The following is a 22,247-nucleotide window of genomic DNA, read 5'->3' as shown; positions in this document are numbered from 1 at the left end:
TTTGTGGAAGGAATGCTTCCACATGCTTCAAATGCATGCCTGGAAATGCTGTATACTCTCATACATTTAGTCAAAATATTGTAAGATGTTGTTTAAGTCTTTCTAGAAGTTATCTGTATTTTTTCTATTTTAAATAGTTTATATTAAAGTCATATGCAAATAAATCCATACCAGTTACTAGACAGTCTATTCTGGAGAACATAGTAATTAACTGTATCTTCCAAAGGTGGTTTTCCTACTGACCTAACTCTGTCTCCAGACCGTCTTCAGATTCTCCAGCTTCAACGTCAGCTCTTCCCTGGCCTTCTAGCCTGCTGGACCTCCTTGCTGACATCAGACTTGCCTTCTGTCACACTTAGGTTAGGCAATTCATAAAGAAAGCTTTCCTTCCTTCTATATATGTAGAGATATATAGAGAAACAGAGATCTAAAGAAATATAGTTATTAAAAACACAGAATTACAGATATCCATTCTATTGATTCTTTACAGAAGCTGAGACAGATTTTTACATCTCTCCATTTTCTTCATCGAACATCAAAACGTTGAACATAAATCATACTAGTAATTATGTATGTGTACTTTGACAAAACTTCTTTTCCTATGTGCTTTTCAAAATTGTTTTTGTATCATCACAAAACTTAAGACACACAAGAAAGTTAGATCCTAAATTCCCGTTGAAATCTTACAAGTGTATGTGTGTTTAATAGATGAATTTATATAGTCCTGAGATGTTATAATACTAAGTCTTCTTATGCAGGTATTTCTTATTTGGGGTTCCTTGTAACAGCTTTATTTGCACACAATTTCCATGGTGTATAATTCACCCATTTAAAATGTACAAATGGGACCAGATGGGGTGCCTGGATGGCTCAGGTCGTAATTCCACAGTCCTAGGATTGAGGCCCACCTCTGGCTCCCTGCTAGTTGGGGAGTTTACTTCTCCTTCTCTGTTGGGAGCCTTGTGCCTAGAAGGGGTTAACCCAATAGAGCAACAGTTCTTGGGAACCTCTTTAACCGAGGACTTTCACGGGTGGCGAGCTAGAGTGCCACCGTGTTTCCCTGGATTGTTATGAGAACACTGTAAGGTTTGGCTTGTTGCCATTGCAGCTGCTGCCTCAATTAATAAGGCTCCTGTGTTTTGAGAATATTGAGTTATGGCCTAAGTGTCCAAACCACGAAGGTCAAGGCTGTCTGGTATCTCTGCATGGCCAGCTACTCTCAGGCCAAAATAGAAACTAGATGTACAGAAGGCGATTCTCTTACTGTGTGGGATAAATCAGAACTCTGCAAAACAAACTTTGGCGCTTGCTTGATAGGTTCGCCTCGCCTGTGTCCCTTCTGTTCCCCACACTCCCTTTCTTCATTCTCCTGTCTTCAACCCTGTTCCCTCTTGTCCCTCCGGCCGCAGCACCTCTCCCTCTGCCAGCCCCTCCCCCTGCTTATTCTCTGAGTTTCAAATAAATAAAATTATACAACAAATGTGCAAAGTGAGGTTTTTAACTGATTCTCACATCAGTGCAAGCAAACCATAGTCAATTTTGCACTGAACTACCTCTTAAATAGAATTCATGCTCTATCACCATCCCTATCCTCTTATGCCTGCAGCTAGGAAACCACTAACTGCCGTATTTCATATTTTTTCAGTCTCATTGAGATATAATTAATATATATTTTAACATGCCCTATGGCTTACATATATTGCAGAAGTTATCACCTCAGAGACTTACAAGTTTTCATGTGATAAGAATTTTTAAGAGCTATTGTCTAAGCAACTTTCAGGTGTATTGTTAATTATATCCAGTATACATTGTAAATATTCCCATTATCTACTCACCCGACAATGTACAAGGTATTCCATTCTATTGGCTATTATAAAGTTGTGATTATTTTTCACATACTTGTGAATTCTCTCATTTTGTATTTGTGAATGACTTCTAGTTTCACACCATAGTGGTTGGGAAGGTGCTTGGTATCATTTCTTTTTTTTTTTTTTTTTTTTTAAAGATTTTATTTATTTATTTGACAGAGAGAAATCACAAGTAGATGGAGAGGCAGGCAGAGAGAGAGAGAGAGGGAAGCAGGCTCCCTGCTGAGCAGAGAGCCCGATGCGGGACTCGATCCCAGGACCCTGAGATCATGACCTGAGCCGAAGGCAGTGGCTTAACCCACTGAGCCACCCAGGCGCCCTGCTTGGTATCATTTCAATCATAAACTTCTTTCTTAAGACATACTCTATACTGGAGAATGCTCCATGTGCATGTGAGAAGAATGTGTTCTCCAACGCTGTTGCATAGTGTTGGAAGTCTGCCTGCCTCTTTATCATTGAAGTCTGATGTTCCCTCACTCATTTTCTGTCTGGATAACCCACCCATTATTAAAGGCACAGTATCGAAGTCCCCTTCTAATGGACTGCTGAATCTTCCTCTGTTCTTGTCTGCTAATAGCTGCTTCACGTGTTATGTGCTTTTATGTTATGTGCATAAATAATTATAAAAGTTGTATCTCTTTGTTGAATTAACCCCTTTATTACTTTTTTAAGGAAAAGCATTCATTTGAAAAATGTAAGATTACTATAGATCAAACAAAATCAGTCTTTTAAAAGTGACTCCTATGTATCCAAATTTGACAAATTAACACAATCATCCAATGCACAAAAAGACTGTTCGTTGCTCAAGGAACAGAAAGCAATAAAGAGAAATATCTTGTCACTACATACTCTACATGAATACACAAACCTACAGCTTTAATTTAACAAATCATACCTACATGTGTTAGCTACCTTTCTCCAAAATTAAAGTAGTGAACATTTTATATTTTGTAAATGCATATATAAATTATACAACTGTTAATCATAGGTAAGCCATGCTAGAAATGTTGAAGCAACTAGGATATAAGGGTTTCTTACAGGAAGATATGCATTTCCCCCAAAAACCCAGCTTGGACTAAATCCACTATCACAACTAAGGCAAAGGTGACCCATAGGAAGCTTATCATTTGCAACTGAATAATAATAAAAAAAAAAAAGCCCAGAAATAAAACAGGAATCTTCCTGAAGGGCATTATGGTAACCTGCCTGAAAGTTAGAGTCATTTATTTTGGGATTTTTAAATAGCAGATAGCAGGGGCACCTGGGTGGCTCAGTCAGTTAAGCATCTCCCTTTAGCTCAGGTCATGATCATAGGGTCCTGGTATTGAGATCTATGTTGGGCTCCCTTCTCTGCAGGGAGCCTGTTTCTCCCTCTACCTCGCCCTCTGCTTGCCAGTCCCCTTGCTTGTGCTGTCAAATTAACAACAACAACAACAACAACAAAACAGCTAACAATGTAAATGACATAACACGTAAAAAAAATATGCAATATATAATAGCAAGATGTTAGACCACTGAATACTGTGGAAAAGATTAGCCTCTACAAGTTAGTTTTGATAAATTATTGGCTACTTATTACAGTAAGTTGCCAAGATTTTCAATGCAACCATATTTTTCCACACACATCAGAATCTGACAGCAGTAGGTTTCCTCAAATTGTTATTCAGTGGTTTTTTGTCCCCCCAATCCTCAAAACACAGAAAAAGTGTTTTGAAAATCAACTACTTGTTTAGGTGACTCCTAACATATCAATGCTCATAAAACCTTACTTACACAAGTTACAATTGAGCTATCTGGACAACCACCACCACCATTTATGGGAAAAGGTACTGGTTTTGGAAGAGGGGAGTGTTACACAAGTTACATAATCATACTATTCCTGTCCTTCCAAAACCAAAACAATGAGGGAAATCTTTTTTGACATTCTGCCAAAATCCACATCATTATGAACACTGCACAAAGTGAGCCCATTATGTCAAATAAGCTTTGCCATGTTTTACTACACTCTCTGGCTCAAAGTTTATTTTCACTGATATAAGCAGAGATAACCTGTTTTCTTTTTTATTCCATTTGCATGGAATATTCTTTTCTACACCTGCACTTAGTTAGAGTGTTCTTAAAGCTGAAGTGATTCTCTTGTATTTCTTTCCTTTCAGGCAATCTGTATCTTTGGATTCAAGAATTTAGGCCCTTTATATTTAAAGCAAGTATTACTACAAGTATGGAGTTACAGTGTGGCTGTTTAGAATTTTTCATTGCTTTCTTATTCACTAGCTATTTTGTGATTTGATTTTTTTTTTAAGATTTTATTTATTTATTTATTTGACAGACAAAGATCACAAGTAGGCAGAGAGGCAGGCAGGGAGAGAGAGGAAGGGAAGCAGGCTCCCTTCCAAGCAGAGAACCTGATGCGGGGCTTGATCCCAGGACCCTGGGATCATGACCTGAGCTAAAGGCAGAGGCTTTAACCCACTGAGCCACCCAGGCGCCCTGATTTGATGATTTTTACAAAGGGAATACTTAGATTATTTTCTCTTTATGTCTTGTGTATCTACTACATTGTTTTCATTTTGTGATTACATGAGGCTTAGTAAAGACATCCGATAGAAGTCTATTTTAGCTTCTTACAACCTTAGTTTTGCATACTAAAATGCTTTCAGGACTCTGGTAATTTTCTAAAAATGTGGATGTACAAGTGTATGTCATTTTACAGAAGTTAGCTACTCTCTGCTATCTGTCAGGATTTATTCATTTCAACCCCATCAACTCATACTCTCTAACAATTACTATTGTGAAGACTGCCATCTTGTTTTCATTAAAAACACCAATTAGTAAAACATGTAACTGGTAATGGTCACAATTTTTTTTTTTTTTTAGTTTTATTAAATGGAGAATGATTTTCTGAACACCTACTTCTTGATGACCTATATCAACGTCATAACCACAAGAGGAATATTCATTTATATTTTCCTCATATATTGTACATTACACAGTCCTTCATCTTCCATGGAAAATTAGATATGCATGAATCCCACCTAAAGAAGAGCTTCTCATGTCCCTGATGCAACACCAATCACCTACATAGTATCACACACTGACTAGAAATAAATGAATTTTCTGAAGAGTTCTAAGAGTAGATATACATGAATAATTGCAAGTCACAAATCTCATACAGGGTCAATGGAAAGACAAACATTTAAATTATAATGAAAAAATCCCCCTTGTATCTTTTGAAGTATAATAGCACATACAATAGCTAATTAAATTTGTATTTTTTAATGCAATCTCTGAAGAGAGTGACTGGTGTACTGCTGTATACTGTGAATTCTGTGACATTTATTGACATCTGATTTTCAATTAAATGTTTCTATGCATTTTTCTATTAAAAGTTCCTTTTCTTCTCTAAACTGATGTTTTCTGAAGTGTAGGAGAAAGTCTTTCTTCATTGTGTTTGTACAATTTGAACCAAGACTGCACTTTGGGATACTGAGTAAGGGCTGAATTCTAGTTAAAGGCTTGGCCTTAAAACTGTCTTTACATATTACAGTTTTGCTCCTGTATGATAATGATGTTGAGCAAGTTATGACTTCCAGCCAGGGGTTTGTCATGTTCTTTCCATTTCTACTATTTCTCCTCAGTATGAACTCTGGGATGCTGACTTAAGTGTTGAGCAATCCAAAACTGAGACACCCAGGTGCCCCACTTTACCACATTCTTCACACTTATAAGGTTTCTCTCTAGTATGAATTCTGTAATGCTGGGAGAGGCTTGAGCACTAGGAAAGGGCTTGCCAAATTTTATATTTGTAAAATCTCCTCCACTATACATTCTCTGATAAGGAACAAGGGTTTAACATTGCCTAAAGGTCTTGCCACATTCTTTACACATATATATCTCCTCTCCAATAGGAATTCTCTGACATAGGCTTAAGGTTTAGCAGTCCTTCCAAACTCTCTCACAGTCTTCAAATTTGTAAGACTTGCTCCAGTAGGAACTGTGATGTTGTGTAAGGTATGACTGCTGGATAAAGCCCTGGCCACATTCTTTACATTTCTAAGACTTCTCTCTAGTATGAATTCTTTGATGCACACTAAGGGCTGAGTTCCACTTAAAGGCCTTCCCGCATTCTTTACACTTAAGAGGTTTCTCTCCAGTATGAATTCTTTGATGTTGAGTAAGGAATGACTGATGGATAAAGGCCTTGCCACATTCTTTACATTTGTAAGGTTTCTCATTAGCATGAATTCTCTGATGCTGAGTAAGGCCTGAATGGAGGATAAAGGCCTTGCCACATTCTTTACATTGGTAAGGTTTCTCTCCAGTATGAATTCTCTGATGCTGAACAAGGCCTGAATGGAGGATAAAGGCCTTACCACATTCTTCACATTTATAAGGTTTCTCTCCAGTATGAAGTTTGTGATGTACACTAAGGGCTGAGTTCCACTTAAAGGCCTTCCCACATTCTTTGCACTTAAGAGGTTTGTCTCCAGTATGACTTCTTTGATGTTGAGTATGGCTTGATTGATTGATAAAGGCCTTACCACATTCTTTACATTTGTAAGGTTTCTCACCTGTATGAATTCTCTGATGTTGAGTAAGGCCTGAATGGAGGACAAAGGCCTTGCCACATTCTTTACATTGGTAAGGTTTCTCTCCAGTATGAGTTCTCTGATGTTGAGTAAGGTGTGTCTTTCTCCTAAAGGCCTTGCCACATTCTTTACATTTATAAGGCTTCTCTCTAGTATGAATTCTGTGATGCTGAGTAAGGTGTGAGTGTTGCCTAAAGGCCTTCCCACATTCTTCACATTTGTAAGGTTTCTCTCCAGTATGAATTCTGTGATGCTGAGTGAGGCTTGAGTCATGGTTAAAGGCTTTGCCACATTCTTTACATTTATATGGTTTCTCTCCTGTGTGAATTTTGTGATGTTGAGCAAGGGCTGAGTGCTGCTTGAAGGCCTTGCCACATTCGTGACATTTGTAAGGCCTCTCACCAGTATGGATTCTGTGGTGTTGACTAAGGTTTGAAAGCTGGCTAAAAGCCTTGCCACATTCTTGACATTTGTAAGGTTTCTCCCCATTATGAATTCTGTGATGCTGATTTAGGCTTGATTGCTGGATAAAGTCCTTGCCACATTCATTACATTTATAAGGTTTCTCTCCAGTATGAGTTTTGTGATGTTGAGTAAGGTATGACTGCTGGTTAAAGACCTTGCCACATTCTTTACATTTGTAAGTTTTCTCTCCAGTACAAACTGTCTTATGTATATGTATTCTTGGTGGCTGACTAAACATGTTCCTGGGCTTCTTATATCTGTATGGGTTTTTCCCCACATAAATTACTGAATGATCACCAACACTGGAGGACTGGTTAAAATCTCTTTCATATTCATTAAATATATAAGGATTCTCTTTTATATGCATACTGTTAGACAGAAGGTTGGATCTTTGATAAAAGACTTCCCCACATTTAATATGTTTGAAATGGTTCTCTGCAAAATGAGTCCTCAGGTGTTTATTAACATTTGAGCCTTGATGAATTTTTTTCTCAGATTCACTGCCTTGAGCAATTCCCTCTCCATTGAAAATACTCTGGGAATTTGGAAGGGTTGAGTCTTTAGTGAAGGACCTCTCAAATGGATCCCACTTAGCAGTTGTTTCTCCATGTTGAAATCCCTGAAGTTTAGAAATATCTGAATGAAAGGTCAATCCAATCCTATTTTCAAAATTGTTCAAATCATTATGTTCAGCACAGGCTAGGTAACTTTCCAAATGTTCCACATTCTCCATCCATAAATATGTACGTTTGAGTATTGGATTGGAGCCGCTGCTTACAGAAACACCCTGTTTTGCAGAACTAATGGACTTAAAAAGGAAGGTTTTACAAAATATTTTGTATCTTTCACCATTATGGGCAGTGAGATTCTCATTATGGGCAGTAGTCTCAATTTGGATATGTCCTTTATGATCATTATCCCAGTCTATCATCAAATGTAACTTATCAAGGACATTATGTTTATTTTGGCCCATTGACACATCTTGAAATGAAGCTTCTTTGCATGGCTTTGGCAGGAAGCTCAGGGTGCCCTGTGAAGATACAGCTGAAAGATATTGAAAAAAACAGAAAAGTAAAGTCATTCCACTTACTACTTTCAGATGAATATACTGAGGATGTCTAATATGGCAACCATAAAATCAATCAGAGAATGTCAGCAAGATGGCTGAGAAGGAAGCATCAGGACTTTGTTCCTCCGTGGACACATAAACTTGCACACAACATACTGACCACACAACTTCATAGAAAATTCTATAGTATTGTCAGGGTCTAACACAAATCACTCTCCTCTCCTCTCCTCATGAAAAGTACCATTATATGAGCCCAAAATCAGCAGAAGGAAGGAATATTTTCAAAGACTTATTAGAGAGAGAGCGAGAGAGAGAGCATGAGTGAGTTAAGGGCCAAAAGGAGAGGGTCAAGTGATTCCCTCCGAGCAGGAAGCCTGACACAACATTGAATCCCAGAACCCTGAGATCATGACCTCAGCTAAAGTCAAATGCTTAATTGACTGAGCCATCCTGGCACCCAGTAGAAGAAATGAAATTTAAACATGACACAGAAATTAACAAATAGGATTTAGCAAAAAATCAGAAAATAACAACAGGATTGGTTTTCAGAAAAAAAAAAAAAAATCAAAACTGACAGACCATTCAAGTAAGAATGAAAGAGAAGACCAACTAAAATTGGAAGAAGTAAAACAGACATAGTGTAACTGATACCACAGAAATACAAGTAATTATGAGGCAATGACACTAATTATATGCCAAGAAATAGATACCAATAAATGAGTGTAAATACCAAAAACCATATAATCAACCTGGACTCCATCATGAAGAAATATTTTTAAAACTCTTCACTGATCTACAACTACTCAGTAGATTGAAAAAGCCATTTAAAATAATGCCTAACAGGGGTGCCTGAGTGGCTCAGAGGTTAAGCCTGATCTCAGGGTCCTGGGATCAAGCCCCACATGGTGCTCTCTGCTCAGCAGGGAGCCTGCTTCCCTTCCTCTCTGCCTGCCTCTCTGCCTACTTGTGATCTCTCTCTCTCTCTCTCTGTCAAATAAATAAATAAAATCTTAAAAAAAAAAATAATGTCTAACAAAGAGAAGTTGAAAAAGCCATTTAAAATAATGCCTAACAAAGAGAAGTCCTGTGCCATAAGAGTTCACTGCAGAATTCCTACAAATATATAACGAGAAACTAGTTCAAATCTCCTCAATCATTTATAAGTAAAATGAAAACACTCTCTGTGACACCAGCATTAACATGTTATCAAACCCAAAGGAGAGATGCTACATCTAAGGCCTACAAACTACCACCTGTGAGAAGACTCCTTGAAAGTTGACAATAAAATAATCTGAATCATGAGATGCCTGGTTGGCTCAGTGGGTTAAAGCCTCTGCCTTCAGCTCAGGTCATGATCCCAGGGTCCTGGGATTGAGCCCCACATCAGGCTCTCAGCTCAGCAAGGAGCCTCCTTTCTCTGCCCCACCCCCGGCCTCCCGCCTGCCTCTCTGCCTACTTGTGATTTCTGTCAAATAAATAAATAAAATCTTTAAAACAAATAAATTGAATCAAAAGCACAATTTACCATTTTACAACATTATCAAGTGTGAATTCATACGGAATAGTATCAATTTGAGACTGTATATTTACAGAATGGGTTTCAAAAATGGCAATGATTAGGAGCACCTGGGTGGTTCAGTTGGTTAAGCATCTAACTCTTGATTTCAGCTCAGGTCATGATCTTGGGGTCCTGGGATGGAGCTCACATTGGGCTCCATGCTAGTGGGGAGTCTGAGATTCTTTCTCTCTCCTACAGCCCCTCCCCATTTGGGAGATCTCAATCTTTCTCTCAAGTAAATAATAATGTTTTTTTAAATGGCATGATTGGGATGCCCAGGTGGCTCAGTCAGTGAAGTGCCTGCTTTTGGGATCATGACCTGAGCCAAAGGCAGAAGCTTCATTAATTGAGCAACCCAGGTACCCCTCAACTTTTTTTTTTTAAGATTTTATTTATTTGTTGGAGAGAGGGAGAGTGAGCACAGGCAGACAGAATTGCAGGCAGAGGCAGAGGGAGAAGCAGGCTCCCTGCTGAGCAAGGAGCCCGATGTGGGACTTGATCCCAGAATGCCAGGATCGTGACCTGAGCCGAAGGCAGCCGCTTAACCAACTGAGCCACTCAGGTGTCCCAACTTTTTTTCTTAACATTACACCACAGGGAAATAGAAAACAACAACAACAACAACAAAAAAAACTTAGCTGAAAGTCAGGAGGAGGAAATACCAAAGTGAAATCAGAAATAAAGACACCAGAAAAAAACAGTAACATTGAAAGCAAAGCCCAGTTTTACCAAACAACAAACGAAACTGGCAATACTTTAACATTACTTAAGAAAAAAAAGGAGAGATGACTCAAAAATGAAAATGAGAAATGGAAAAGAAAATTATACAACACTTAACCACAGAAATATATACTGTGGTAACAGACTACTATGAACAATTGTATACTAACAACTCAGACAAATTAGGGGAAAAAGGATAATTCCTACAAATGTAGAAGTTACCAAGTTTGAAATACAAACCTTGAACCTAAGAAATAGCAAGTCCTCTTAGACCAAATACAAAAATAAGAGTTGAATTTGGAATAAAGATATTCCCAGTACAGAAAAGTCCAAGTCTACATGCCTTTATTGATCAATTCCAATACCAATAAAAAAATAAATACTCTTAGAAATAGCAGAATGGAGGGAACACAGTAAAAATCATGCCATGAGGCCAACATTATCCTGGTACCAAAGCAGGATGAAGACAATACAAGAACAAAAATGTCTATTTTTTTTTTAGGATTTTATTCATTTATTTGACAGAGAGAGCACAAATAGGCAGAGACACAGGCAGAGAGAAAGGGGGAAGTAGGCTCCCTGCTGAGATGCAGGGCTTGATCCGAGGACCCTGAGAACCTGAGCTGAAGGCAGAGGATCAACCCACTCAGCCACCCAGACGCCCCCCAAAATGTCTATATTTTGTCCGATATAAGTATTGTTACTCTGGCTTTCTTTTGACATCCATTTCAGCCCCTCTCTTTCAATCTGCAGGTGTCTTTAGGTTTAAAGTTAGTCTCTTACAGGGGTGCCTGAGTGGTTTAGTCACTTTAGCATCTAACTTCAGCTCAGGTCATGATCTTGGATCCTGGGATCGAACCCTCCACTGGGTTCCCCACTCAGCATGGAGTCTGCTTGTCCCTCTCCCTCAGCCCCTCACTCTGCTTATGCTTTCTCTCAAGTAAGTGAATCTTAAAAATAAAACAAAAATGAGACTTCTGTACGCAGCATATAGATGGGTCTTTTTTAAAAAAGCCATTCAGATGCCCTACGTGTCTTGACTGAAAGAAAATATACTGTACACTCCAAAGTAATTATTGAGAGAAACGTGTTTATTGCCATATTATTCCTTGTTTTGTCACTGTTTCTGGAGATATTCTCTGATGCTCTCTTGTCTGTATCACTTTTGCTATCTTATCTGTACTAAATAAAGATTCTGCTTTAACATTTCTTGCAGGGCTGGTTCACTGATCATGCTAATTCTACCCCTCTATGGTAAACTTCATCAGCCTCTCTTCTGAGCCACCTTTTCCTTTCCTTCTTCCTGCCACCATGTCAAACATCTTCTTGGAAATAGCTCCCTCTTTGACAAATAAAGCAGGTACAATCTGCTTCTGGTTACAATGCTGGATTTCGTAACCAGGACTCCAGTCAATCCACCGCCTTCAAAACTATCAAGTTTTCCGTTACCTTACTATTTCCCACTGTTCATGGTACAGGAGCTCTGTTTTTAACTCAGGTTTCCTCCTAAAATCTGACACTGCCTAATATGAGCATGGACATAAAAATCCACTGTGCTTTCCAGCATTCCCCAAAGAATCCACTTACGGAGAGAAGCCTTAATGAGCCATGTGGCCATTATTACATACACTTTAATGGTGAGACATGAGAGAGAGAACACTGCAGGAAACAACTAAAGAAGCTCGCACAGAAATGACTGCTCTTCATGTGTCTTCTGGGCTGCTCAGCCTGTGAGGACTCCAGGATTCATTTATGAATGCTGGGTTCCTGCTGGGAGCTCTCACCTCTCTCCCATGTCCTCTCCTTTCTCTACCATTGTGTTACAGATAAATTCACTTTCTTAAGTTTATATCCTCCCATGAATACATAGGATTACCCTAATGTGCAGAGTAGGTTAGCTTTCCTTTATATGCAACTTCTAAAAAGTAGTTTAAGTGGGGCGCCTGGGTAGCTCAGTGGGTTAAGCCTCTGCCTTTGGCTCAGGTCATGATCTCAGGGTCCTGGGATTGAGTCCCACATCAGGCTCTCTGCTCGGAAGAGAGCCTGCTTCCCTCTTCCTCTCAGCCTGCCTCTCTGCCTACTTGTGATCTCTCTCTGTGTCAAAAAAAAAAAAAAAAAAAAAAGCACTTTAAGTGACACATGCTTAGGCATATCTGTATCTGGTTTTTGTTCTTTTCTTCTCTCTCTTTTTTTAAAGTTTTTATTTATTTATTTGACAGAGAGATAGAGAACACAAGTAGGCAGAGTGGTAGGCAGAGGGAGAGAGAGATGCAGGCTCTCCACTGATCAGGGAACCTGATGTGGGGCTCAATCCCAGGGACCTGGGCTTATGACATAAGCCGAAGGCAGAGGCTTTAACCAACTGAGCCACTGAGGCACCCCAGAAACCCCAATATATTAAAGGAATATCTAGCCTATCTACCTGAACTTTGCCATGGAAGGAGCTCTATTTTCCTGTACAGTGAACAAATCTGTGCTCTATCCAAGAGCAAGATACTACCACTATATTCCGAAGCTTTTTAATACACAAACATCAATGGAAAGACAAGAAGAAAAACTTTCAACGCCTCCACCCACAAAACATGGAGAAACATAAAGCCACAGAGAATCATCTCCCAACAAAATCTCCCACTCAGTTTGACCCTGGCTTGACTCCTGCCTAATTTTCCTATGTATACACTACCTCGTCAAACACTTCTGAATCTGACACAGGATCTGAAAGAAAATCTATCCATTCTGCATCACTGAAACCCTGTTGAAGACTATGATCTGCACGATACAATACAGAAGAATCGTGTGAGCAGTTATGTTCTCAATGTCTCCGTAGGTCTTGCATTTGAACAGGTAAAGAGATCCCAATACCTGTGAGAATCTGCCTTAAATTTCTGTAGTGAGCGTCTAAGAGAGAGGGGTGAAGAAATTGCACAAAAGCATACAATTAACATGGATCTGAAAAGATGAGAGGATTTTATGTTTCTTACCGAGGAAGAGTAAGCCCTGCATATAATAGAATCATGGCCCATGACAGTAAAAGGGCTAATGATTGGGAAACACATAGGAATTAGGGCAGAGGTGTTCCAGGAACCGTCAATGGAGAATATTATCAGCAGCAATGTAGACATAAAAGATGCAGGAGATTGAGTCAAGTGAAACAGAAGGAGAAAAATACTTTGGGTGGCTATGAACTTAGGTGAAGATCTGGAAAATGCGGGCACCTGGGTGGCTCAGTGGGTTAATCCGCTGCCTTCGGCTCAGGTCATGATCTCAGGGTCCTGGGATCAAGTCCCGCATCGGGCTCTCTGCTCAGCAGGGAGCCTGCTTCCTCCTCTCTCTCTCTCTCTCTGCCTGCCTCTCTGCCTACTTGTGATCTCTCTCTGTCAAATAAAGAAATAAAATCTTTAAAAAAAAAAAGATCTGGAAAATGCTGATCTTATGAATACACTCAACCCACTGCTTGTGCCTGTACTGGATGAAAATCGAGGAACCATTGGGGTGGACCATGAGCTCACAACATGATTTCAAGGAATAGTAACAATGCTGAGTAGAGCAAATGTATAATTTTCTTCTGATATCCACGATGGTTCCCCAAATGGGTTTTCCTTCAGCATGTTTTGCTGCTCATTTGGGAGTGACATATGTTGGAAAATGAAAAGGTCGTGTACTTGGAAGTCTTCACTTTAGCTCCTTGCAGGCAGCATACGTACAGCTAATCTTAATAGTCTAGAAGACACTTGAGACCCACAGTGTACTACAATGGACACACTCCTGGCCACTCTGTAAAAATACTAAAGAAGTCTACATCCAAAATCATGAAAGAAATCTCTTCACCCAAAAGCCATCACTCTTGGTGGAACTCCTTTAAAGACAATGACCAATGAGTTGACTAAACTCATGTTTGGCAGTAAATTCTGTAGAAGTTAACCCATGCCCAGTGAGATAATGGTAAAAACAGCTCTCAGTTTGCCAAGATTCCAGCTACTGTCCATGACAAGTAGATTACCGCTATCACCAAGCCCTGAGAAGGCATTCTGCTATGGGAATACAGGAATGATCATTCAAAGAGCAGCCAGATGGTTCACATGGTAGTGCAGGTGACTCTTGAACTCAACAGTTTTAAGGTTACGCTCCATGTTGATTACAGAGATTACTTACAAACAAAGTCTTAAACAATAGAAAATTTCAGTCACTACTCAAACCACAGAAGATGTTGTTTAATACATTTCTGAGCAAAACTGTAAGATAATTAATGTTATTAGAAAAACATAACGGATTGTGTTACTGTGGTTTTGGCATAAGAGAACATTTTTTTTTCCTTAATTTTTTTTTAAATTTTTTATTTTTTATAAACATATCTTTTTATCCCCAGCGGTACAGGTCTGTGAATCACCAGGTTTACACACTTCACAGCACTCACCAAAGCACATACCCTCCCCGATGTCCATAATCCCACCCCCTTCTCCCAAACCCCCTCCCCCCAGCAACCCTCAGTTTGTTTTGTGAGATTAAGAGTCACTTATGGTTTGTCTCCCTCCCAATCCCATCTTGTTTCATTGATAAGAGAACATTTTTACAAATGGTTAAAAAAACACAACACTAATCATGGGATGTCTGGGTGGCCCAGTTGGTTAATGTCTGAGTTAACTCAGGTTATGATCCTAGCACCCTGGATCAAGTCCCAAATCTGGATCCTTGCTCCACTGGGAGACTGCTTCTCCTGCCTGTTGCTCCCCCTGCTTGTTCTCTCTCTCTGACAAATGAATCAAACATTTAAAAAAAATTATTTATCCATTTATTTAGAGAAAGAGCATGTAAGAGCACCACAGGGGAGGGCCAGAAGGAGAGGGAGAGAGAATCCCTAGCAGACTCTGAGCTTGAGCCCAACGTGGGACTCTTCCAAACCCCAAGATCATGACCTGAGTTGAAATAGAGATGGATCATTAGCTAAGCCACCCAGGCACACCTCTCTGTTTTACTTTAATGTAAATAATGACTCCCTGAACACTTACTTCACCATGATTTATATCACTCTTACACATCAACCACAAACGGCATCTCCATGTAACTTTCCTCATTCACTATCCACCAGAGCCTCCTTAACCTTCTGAGCAAAGTGGCACGAGCAAATTCCCCATTATACAAGAGCCCCTCGTGTCTCTGAGGCAGCAACGATAAAATCACTCTGCATATATACAAGCAATAAAGACACAGCATGATATGATTTAAGAGTAAAATAGTATTTTCCATGTGAAAAATCTCAAATGTGGTCAAAAGAAAAGGAAGAGACACACTATTATCCCTCCCCAGACAATGATCATCCCTTGATCCTTTGAGGCATATTAACAGATCCAGCTCGCAATAGAGTAACATGGGTTTGAAGGGCCTGGGTCTAGTTACACATAGATTTTGTTGATACCTATTGTGCAGTAGTCTAAAAATGTTTTCTGTTATGATTTCCTTAATATTGACTCTTCTTAAGCCTACCTTACTATAAGAATACCATATAAAATACAGGGAATATGGACCATTTGTTTTAGGTAAGGGTTCTGGTCAACAATGGGCTCTTTCTATGGAAAGCTAGGTGTGACTGGATGTTTGGAGACCCAAGAGTGAAAAGCAGATTGTCAATTGTGTTAGAGCTGACACCCTGAAAGTCTGCATTGTCCAAAGCTAAAATGTTATTGATTTAACTCTTTGAATTTTGGATTCTTTTCTATAATAAATTTAGAATCATGTCTGGAAAATGAGACTAACTTACTGCTTTCTGCTGTGACTTTTCTGATTTTATATAAATGTCATTCCATTACATAGTTCACTAACTGCTCACGTCTTTTATGGTTTTTTTTTCCTTCACTAAGACTTTTTTCTGAAGTATATACTAAAACAGGATTTTCATCCATCATTACATTTCTGGCATTTCTATCCTATATGCTTCCTCTGAGGCTGAGGAAGATTAAGTTCATTGTGAAGACTTTGTCTACATTCTGGACATTTTACAGTATCTCCACAGGATGTATGATCTCATGTTGAAGAGTCTGGATTATGAAATAAAAGCTTTGCCACATTTTTTACATTTATAGGGTTTCTGTCATCATGCACTCTCTGATGCTTAGAAAGTTGTGATTCTGCCTAAAGGCTTTGCCACATTTTTTTCTTTTTTTTACCTTTATCAACCTTCTCACCAGTATGTGTTGCCTTATGTTGGTAATTTTTGAATAGTAGTCAAAGGCTTTGCCACATCAAACAAAAGTAGTCCCACAAACGGACACTCCGTTAATGAAGAACTCCTACTTGCATGACAAAGAACTAATCATCATAAAGACACGCATGGAGAAAGGAAGAGAAAACAGATATGAAACTCAGTGAGATCAGAAAACGGGTCATGACCAAAATGTAAACTCAAAGAGATGAAGTGTAACGATCAGCCAAGCAGGAACAGGGAGCTAAAGAACACGATGCCTGAAGGTAAAAAACACACCAGTGGGTCACCCACAGACTTGCTCAAGTGGAAGAAAGAATCAGACAAACTGGGGCGCCTGGGTGGCTCAGTGGGTTAAGCCTCTGCCTTCAGCTCAGGTCATGATCCCAGCGTCCTGGGATGGAGCCACAAATCTCTGCTCAGCAGGGAGTCAGCTTCCTCCCCCCACCCCCCACCTGCCTCTCAGTCTACTTGTGATCTCTCTGTCAAATAAAAAATTAAAATAAATAAACAAACCTATCAAAACTCAGAGGTGAGGAGCACCTGGGTGGCTTAGTTGGTTAAGAGTCTGCCTTCAGGGACGCCTGGGTGGCTCAGTTGGTTAAGCAGCTGCCTTCGGCTCAGGTCATGATCCCAGCGTCCTGGGATCGAGTCCCATATCGGGCTCCTTGCTCTGCAGGGAGCCTGCTTCTCTGTCTGACTCTGCCTTCCACTCTGTCTGCCTGTGCTCGCTCTCGCTCGCTCTCTCTGACAAATAAATAAAATCTTTAAAAAAAAAAAAAAGAGTCTGCCTTCAGCTCACGTCATGATCCTGGGGTCCTGCTATCAAGCCCCACAGAGGGCTCTCTGCTCAGTAGGGAGCCCGTTTCTCCTCTCCCTTGCCTGCCACTTTCCCTGCTTGTATGTGCTCTCTCTCTCTGTGAAAATAAATAAACAAAACCCTTAAAAAAAAAAATCTGAGGTGAAAAGGGAATTTTAAAACAGCGTGACAAAATAACTCACCTTCTATGAAAAAAGAGCTGCTATGAGAGTATAACTGGAATTTTCAGCAGAACTTACAGGAAAAGCGGAGTGCGATCATATATTCAAGTACACGCAGAGTAAACAATCCACACCAAGAACAATCAACCTGGCAGAACTGCTGTGCCTGACTCTGCAAATGAAGGCTATGCCAAGCAAAAGACCCTCTGATTTACCAGCAGACCTGTCCCAAGAAAGGTGAAAGGAAGTCTTTCTGCTTGAAATAAAAGGATTCAAAAGAGCAATTGAAAGCACATGACAACATAAAACTCCTGCTAATATAAATATTTACACAATTCTGGAAACCTGTACTGCTGTAATGAGGTACCACGGGTCACCTGTATTTCTGCTATATAAGTTCTTAAACAAAAGCATTAAAAATCATAAATCGACCTAATTAACTACACAACATAAAAGACAAGAATTTCTGATAGTAGTAACATAAAGTAGGTTCAGGGGTGGAGAGCTTTAAGTAGAAAACTTTCCTATAAAACTGACTTTGGTTCAAAATGGTTTGCTATGTAACTTTAAGATGTTTTAAGGAATCTCTAAGGTAACAGGAATGAAAATACATACAGAAGACAGAAAAGTTAACGAGAACAGTGTCAAAGCATATCACTGGAGTAACACCACAGTTAGGACAAAATATAACACCTAGACAAGATACAGAGGTATAAAAAATGTAAAAATTGGGGCACCGGGTGGCTCAGTGGGTTAAAGCCTCTGCCTTCAGCTCCGGGATCTTCATGATCCCAAGGTCTTACGATCAGGCCCCACATCAGGCTCTCTGTTCAGCAGGGAGCCTGCTCCCCTCCCCACCGCCACCCTGCCTGCTTCTCTGCCTATTTGTGATCTCTATCTGTCAAATTATTAAATAAATCTTTTTTAAAAACTGTGAAAATTGCTTTTGAGGGGCGCCTGGGTGGCTCAGTGGGTAGAGCCTCTGCCTTCGGCTCAGGTCATGGTCTCAGGGTCCTGGGATCGAGCCCCACGTCGGGCTCTCTGCTCAGCAGGAAGCCTGCTTCCCTTCCTTTCTCTCTCTGCCTGCCTCTCTGCCTACTTGTGATCTCTGTCTGTCAAATAAATAAATAAAATCTTTAAAAACAAATTGTTTTTGAGTCACCAAATGTGTTTCTCATGCAAAGAGAATATAAATTCAACAATAAATAGATGTTGAAATTAATGCCAATATTATAACAACTCACTTAGTTGTGAATGTTCTTTTTTTTTTTTAAGATTTTATTTAACAGAGATGACAAGTAGGCAGAGAGACAGACAGGGGGGTGGGAGCGGGGAAGAAGCAGGCTCCTTCAGGAGAGCCCAATGTAGGGCTCAATCCCAGGACCCTGAGACCATGACCTGAGCTGAAGACAGAGGCTTAACTCACTGAGCCACCAAGCTGCCCCGAAGAATGAATGTTTTAAGTGAAATAAAGGATTATATTCTCTCATTTTAGGGAAGTGTTTTGTTACCTGATGAATTTATGGAGTCTCAATTTTATATGTTTAGATTAAAGCCTCCATAACATTGGAAAGCATAAACCAGAAACTATGTGGGAGTATCTCCAGCGTTCCGGGTCTTTCTGCACCAATCCCAAGTATGCCCACCACAATGCGGGCACACTTTCTCACACGAAGCAAAACAGACTTAGAAGAGACTTAGCACAGAGACCCTCAGAAAAAGGGAGACTTTCCCAACACCCTCAAAGCAATGAAGAGCTCTCAGATTATGGAGACCCTCCCAGTCCAAGGAGAGTCTCCTGGTCCTCCCTGTGGACAGGATGGACCATCACTGGAGCTGAAGCAGAATCCTTAGAGAAAATAAAAGCATGATGATGTTGGCTCACAGATGTCCCTCTGGGAAAGACAGAGACAAAATGGGGCTTCTTCACCTGATTTTCATTCAAGCAGAGCTACCAGAACCACATTTGAAGGTTTACCTTCCTCCTTCAGACTTGGACTTCACCTCTGTCATCTGCTTCATCCATTCCCACCTACCTGGATCAAAGACCACTGTCTTCTTTCTCTTCACATCCCAAGGGTCCTTCTTTTGCTCCAAAAAGGAGACCAAATCAGGCTTTGACACAGTGAGACCTGTTTAACAGAGAAATCGAATATACTTATTGCTGGAGAGTCTTTCAATCCACACTGCATCAGCAGAGAAGAGAGAACATTGCAGAATTCTAAAAGATGATTTACCAAACACTGTTAACCAGCAGCCCCTGTAGAACATGAAGGACTTTCAAAGAGTCACATCCTAACTTGTGCTTCCTAGTACTGCCAATACAATAATAAGGAGTGAAAATTGGAGTTTAAATGCAGGCGGTACCATTTTATGCCACATCAGGCATTCAACAGCCACTCATCTATAGAAATGTTGTTACCTGAAGGAAGGGGAGGCTAAGGTCAGGAGGATTTTTGTCTACACCTACCAATCCTTATTTACTTGTGTTCTTTAGTGTAGTGATCTGATCTCCAGTTATGCAAAGAGGAATAATTCAAGAGACAGTCTTCAAAGGAGAATGAAACCCTGAGTGTGGTCTGGGAAAACTGGAAGGAGTCATTCTCACCCAAGAAGAGCAGGTGTCCATAGTTCTCCAACATCACATCCCTGTACAGTTGCCGCTGAGTGTGGGTCAGGCGTCCCCACTCCTCCTTGGAGAATTCTATGGCTACATCCCTGAAGGTCAGCTGTCCCTGCAATAAATACCACAGTCACCAAGAGGCCATTGACAGAGTTCACAATGGTCCCTAAGTTGAAAGAGGAGTTAATGTCACCAGCTAGACCCCAACACCTGACCGTCACTGCTTATCTCACTGTACCCACCAAACTTTATTCTACATTTGGGTTAACCTCTTCTTTTCCCCTTACCCTTTACTTTAGCCAAAACACCCCATGGAGAGAGGCTCCTGTGGTGAAAACAGAAACCACGCAATAGAAGGTTAAGGACTAGGGGCGCCTGGGTGGCTCAGTGGGTTAAGCCTCTGCCTTCGGCTCTGGTCCTGATCTCAGGGTCCTGGGATTCAGCCCCACATTGGGCTCTCTGCTCAGCGGGAAGCCTGCTTCCCCCTCTCCCTCAGCCTCCCTCTCTGCTTGCTTGTGATCTCTGTCTGTCAAATAAATAAATAAAATCTTTAAGAAAAAAAAGGTGGTAGAGCAGAAAACCTCACGGTGATTAACTCAAGAACCATTTTCATTCACATGAGACTTACATGTGTTCACATGATGCTGCCTCTGTCTTTTATTCCCAGTATCAACACAAACACAGAAAATGATACAGATAAAACAGCTATTATTGGGGCACCTGTGTGGCTCAGAGGGTTGGGCCTCTGTCTTCGTCTCAGGTCATGATCTCAGGGTCCTCGGATTGAGCCCCACATCAGGCTCTCTGCTCAGCAGAGAGCCTGCTTCCCTCTCTCTGACTGCCTCTCTGCCTGCTTGTGATCTCTCTCCCTCTCTGTCAAATAAATAAATCCCAAAAATCTTTTTTAAAAACAGCTATTGTTGGGACGCCTGGGTGGCTCAGTTGGTTGGACGACTGCCTTCGGCTCAGGTCATGATCCTGGAGTCCCGGGATCGAGTCCCGCATCGGACTCCCAGCTCCATGGGGAGTCTGCTTCTCTCTCTGACCTTCTCCTCATTCATGCTCTCTCTCACTGTCTCTTACTCAAGTAAATAAATAAAATCTTTAAAAAAAAAAACAGCTATTGTTTACATGGGTAGTATGATGAGGGATACAAGCAGAAAAACATTTACTTTTAACTCAGAAAGCTGACCCACAGGCTTCCTAGTTCTGCTAAAAATAAAAAATATACTAATTGCTATGTTCTTTTTTTTTAAAGATTTTATTTTTTATTTAAGAGAACGAGAGAGAGAGAACATGAGAAAAAGGAGGGTCAGAGGGAGAAGCAGACTCCCTGCCAACCAGGGAGCCTGATGCAGGACTCAATCCGGGAACTCCAGGATCATGACCTGAGCCCAAGGCAGAGGCTTAACCCACTGAGCCACCCATGCACCCCTGCTTGCTACATTCTTAAAGGGTCTCTTGACTCCCTGTACATCTCACCAATATTAATATCGAATTGAACAATAACATCAGAGAAATCTTACAAAAGTAGTTTTACACCTACAAATATGAACAAACACTTGTGATCTAATACTCTGTGCACCTACCCTTCCCCCTTGAACACTGCGCACATAACCACCAGCTTCATGGGGCTGACCTGCAGCTCCTTCTACCCACAGGTCCTGTCCCTACGCTACTGCAATAAACCTACTCTCTGGTACCATAGAGTATCTCCAGAATTCTCTCTTGACCCCCGTGCTTGAAGATCCCACTACACAGTATTTCATCAAACGCTTTGGTTTCAATCATCATCTGTGACCTATTTCAGGATTTTAAGATCCTCAAACATGTTAATTATGTGATTCTTGTTTTCTTCTTCTGAAAATACAAAGGAGGAAATAGAGTGCCTGGGTGGTACAATGGGTTAGCATCTTACTCTTGACTTTGGAACTCAGGTCATGGTCATGGTCTCAGGGTTCTGGGATCTACTCAGCACAGAGTCAGCTGGAAAGTCTCTTCCTTCCCCTCTGCCTCTACCCTGGATCAACCTCCCTCTTTCTCTCACACACGCCATCTCTCTCACTCTAAAATATACATAAACAATATCTATTTTTTTTAAGAGTATGTCTATGACAAGAGTGTGGAATCAAGTAAAAACTCATAAGAGGGAGGTCTGACTGAGTCAGATCCTCTACT

At 40.4% G+C, this 22,247-nt stretch overlaps 1 protein-coding gene across 4 annotated transcripts in view; it reads right to left on the bottom strand.

Annotated features, from left to right (window-relative positions):
* LOC309852744 (uncharacterized protein) overlaps positions 1-22,247 on the bottom strand; it is a 100,493-nt gene that overhangs the window by 26,117 nt on the left and 52,129 nt on the right. The window contains exons 5-7 of one of the 4 annotated variants that reach the window (XM_082709944.1): positions 20,055-20,181; positions 19,483-19,578; positions 2,507-7,966 (exon numbers count right to left, since the gene is read on the bottom strand). In XM_082709944.1, coding sequence (XP_082566070.1) covers positions 5,922-7,966; positions 19,483-19,578; positions 20,055-20,181 — 2,268 coding nt within the window. In that variant the 3' untranslated portion in view covers positions 2,507-5,921. Of the gene's footprint in view, positions 1-243; positions 1,975-2,506; positions 7,967-19,482; positions 19,579-20,054; positions 20,182-22,247 lie in introns of those variants that run through there. The other 3 variants (XM_082709945.1, XM_082709946.1, XM_082709947.1) reach the window with 3 other exon arrangements.

Source organism: Mustela nivalis (genome assembly GCF_964662115.1).
Source record: "Mustela nivalis genome assembly, chromosome: 18".
Lineage (NCBI taxonomy): Eukaryota > Metazoa > Chordata > Mammalia > Carnivora > Mustelidae > Mustela > Mustela nivalis.
Note: the sequence above shows the minus strand (reverse complement) of the source record. Positions and strands in the feature narration are given on the sequence as shown.